Source organism: Cynara cardunculus (assembly GCF_001531365.2).
Source record: "Cynara cardunculus var. scolymus isolate 2C chromosome LG 9, CcrdV1, whole genome shotgun sequence".
Taxonomy (NCBI): domain Eukaryota; kingdom Viridiplantae; phylum Streptophyta; class Magnoliopsida; order Asterales; family Asteraceae; genus Cynara; species Cynara cardunculus.
The window spans coordinates 1,486,145-1,487,783 of NC_037536.1; the positions used below are offsets into that span (position 1 = coordinate 1,486,145).

Sequence of the window (1,639 nt, forward strand, 5' to 3'; positions counted from 1 at the left end):
ACATTTATTTATAAAATTATTTGAATTTTTGGGCCGGGCCATAGTCGGTTCCATAAGCGGTCCCGGTCGGTCCTGGTCCCACGAAACTACCAAAACCTCAACCGGTCCCGGTTTTCGGTCCCATAACCGGTCCTTACCGGTCCCGGGCCGGGGCCGGTCCCTTGTCAGTCCCGGGCCGGTCCCTTGTCAATCCCGATCCCGGTCCTCTGATGGTCACGGGCCGGGCCGATTTGGCCATCTCTTAGTTGGGACCATGATCGAACCGATGAGACCGGTTTACGTATGAAATTCTTGGACCTGGATCAATTTGGGCCTGGCCCAGAGCGGTTTTGGTCATCTCTAAAAAACCAAACTAGTCCATGACCCGAAAATTAAATCGAGGTCGGAAGTCCGGCCCAATGATCAGATAACCCGGCTTCGAGTTCGACTGATTTCTTACAGACCGTCATTCCGTCAAGAACACATCTCCTGGTACCAATTCCTCTCTACGAATTGAAATCTCAACAAATTTCGATTCCAATCTTCACAGATTTCTGATTTCTTCCACTTCATCTGGTTTCTCTGCATCGCTGCTTACATACTTCGTAAGCTAAACATCAACCTTTTAACCATATTTCGGTTCTCGTCGAGAAGTTGCACTTGATTGAGATGATGTTGATGAGGGCTTAGGGTTTTCTTATGAAGAGGATGAGACGGTTTCATCAATTGAATAGATTAAGCGGCGTATATGTTACGCTTGATAACTGTATATCAACAGGTTAAGTTAGGATTTTGTTTATATTGGAGTTTCGTCATTCGTGGATCGGAGATTTTTCTTTTTGCGGTGGAATGGACAAACATGGATTTGTGGTAGTATTATTGTTCTTGTTTATGATTGGTTCGGGTCGGTCTAATGCCTTGAATTCTCGTAAATTAGTGACGACCCCGGATCCAAATGGCAGCTCTAATGCAAATCAGGTTCGTGATCTGTTGATGCTTTTGTTGTTCTTGCATATTAACTTTAATTACTTGATTAATTGTTCTGGGCACACCTTAAGGACAATTACGTAAGCTAACTACTTGCTAACTGTTTGATCGACGATCGGATATGGCTGATCCAAATGTTAAAGAGTCAATTCATCAACTGGGTGGGGTTGCTTAAGTCAGGTGACCTTGCAACAAGAGCTCATGTAATTGGTAACTGGGATTGGCGTAATGATGATACTTACGAAGAATAGTTGTGCAATTGACCAAAATGTATATATTCTCTAAAAAGTTCTCTTTGTAGCACTGCCAAATTCACATGATCTCGGTCTTCTTGTATGCAACTAATAAATTCAACATACAACATAAAAACCGAGGAAGCATGCTGTACATGAAACATAGATAAAACCTTGGTATGAAGACAAAACTTGTAACAAACTTGATTTGCTTAAAATGACATCTTGCATGCAATACCCAAGCGATTTAGATTGTTGGTATTTGGTCATCTTTTGGCAATCTCTGCTTGCTATAGGTAGAGTTCCTTTTTATACAAGGTGATGGCCTGAATTTTCTATATTTGGTTCTATATTTTCATTTTCTGGTTCGAAGTTTAATGGTCTTTGTTTCTTGGAAGATTTCTACTTTAAAAAGGAGTTACTTGCAAATTTGTTAAAGA

The 1,639-nt window shown here is 41.3% G+C and overlaps 1 protein-coding gene across 2 annotated transcripts in view; it reads left to right on the top strand.

Moving 5' to 3' along the window:
- Positions 1-466: 466 nt before the first annotated feature.
- LOC112518731 (dentin sialophosphoprotein-like) overlaps positions 467-1,639 on the top strand; it is a 9,140-nt gene continuing 7,967 nt past the window's right edge. For both annotated transcript variants that reach the window (XM_025126530.1, XM_025126531.1), the window contains exon 1: positions 467-957. In XM_025126530.1, the coding sequence (XP_024982298.1) occupies positions 829-957 (129 nt within the window). In that variant the 5' untranslated portion in view covers positions 467-828. The remainder of the gene's footprint in view (positions 958-1,639) is intronic.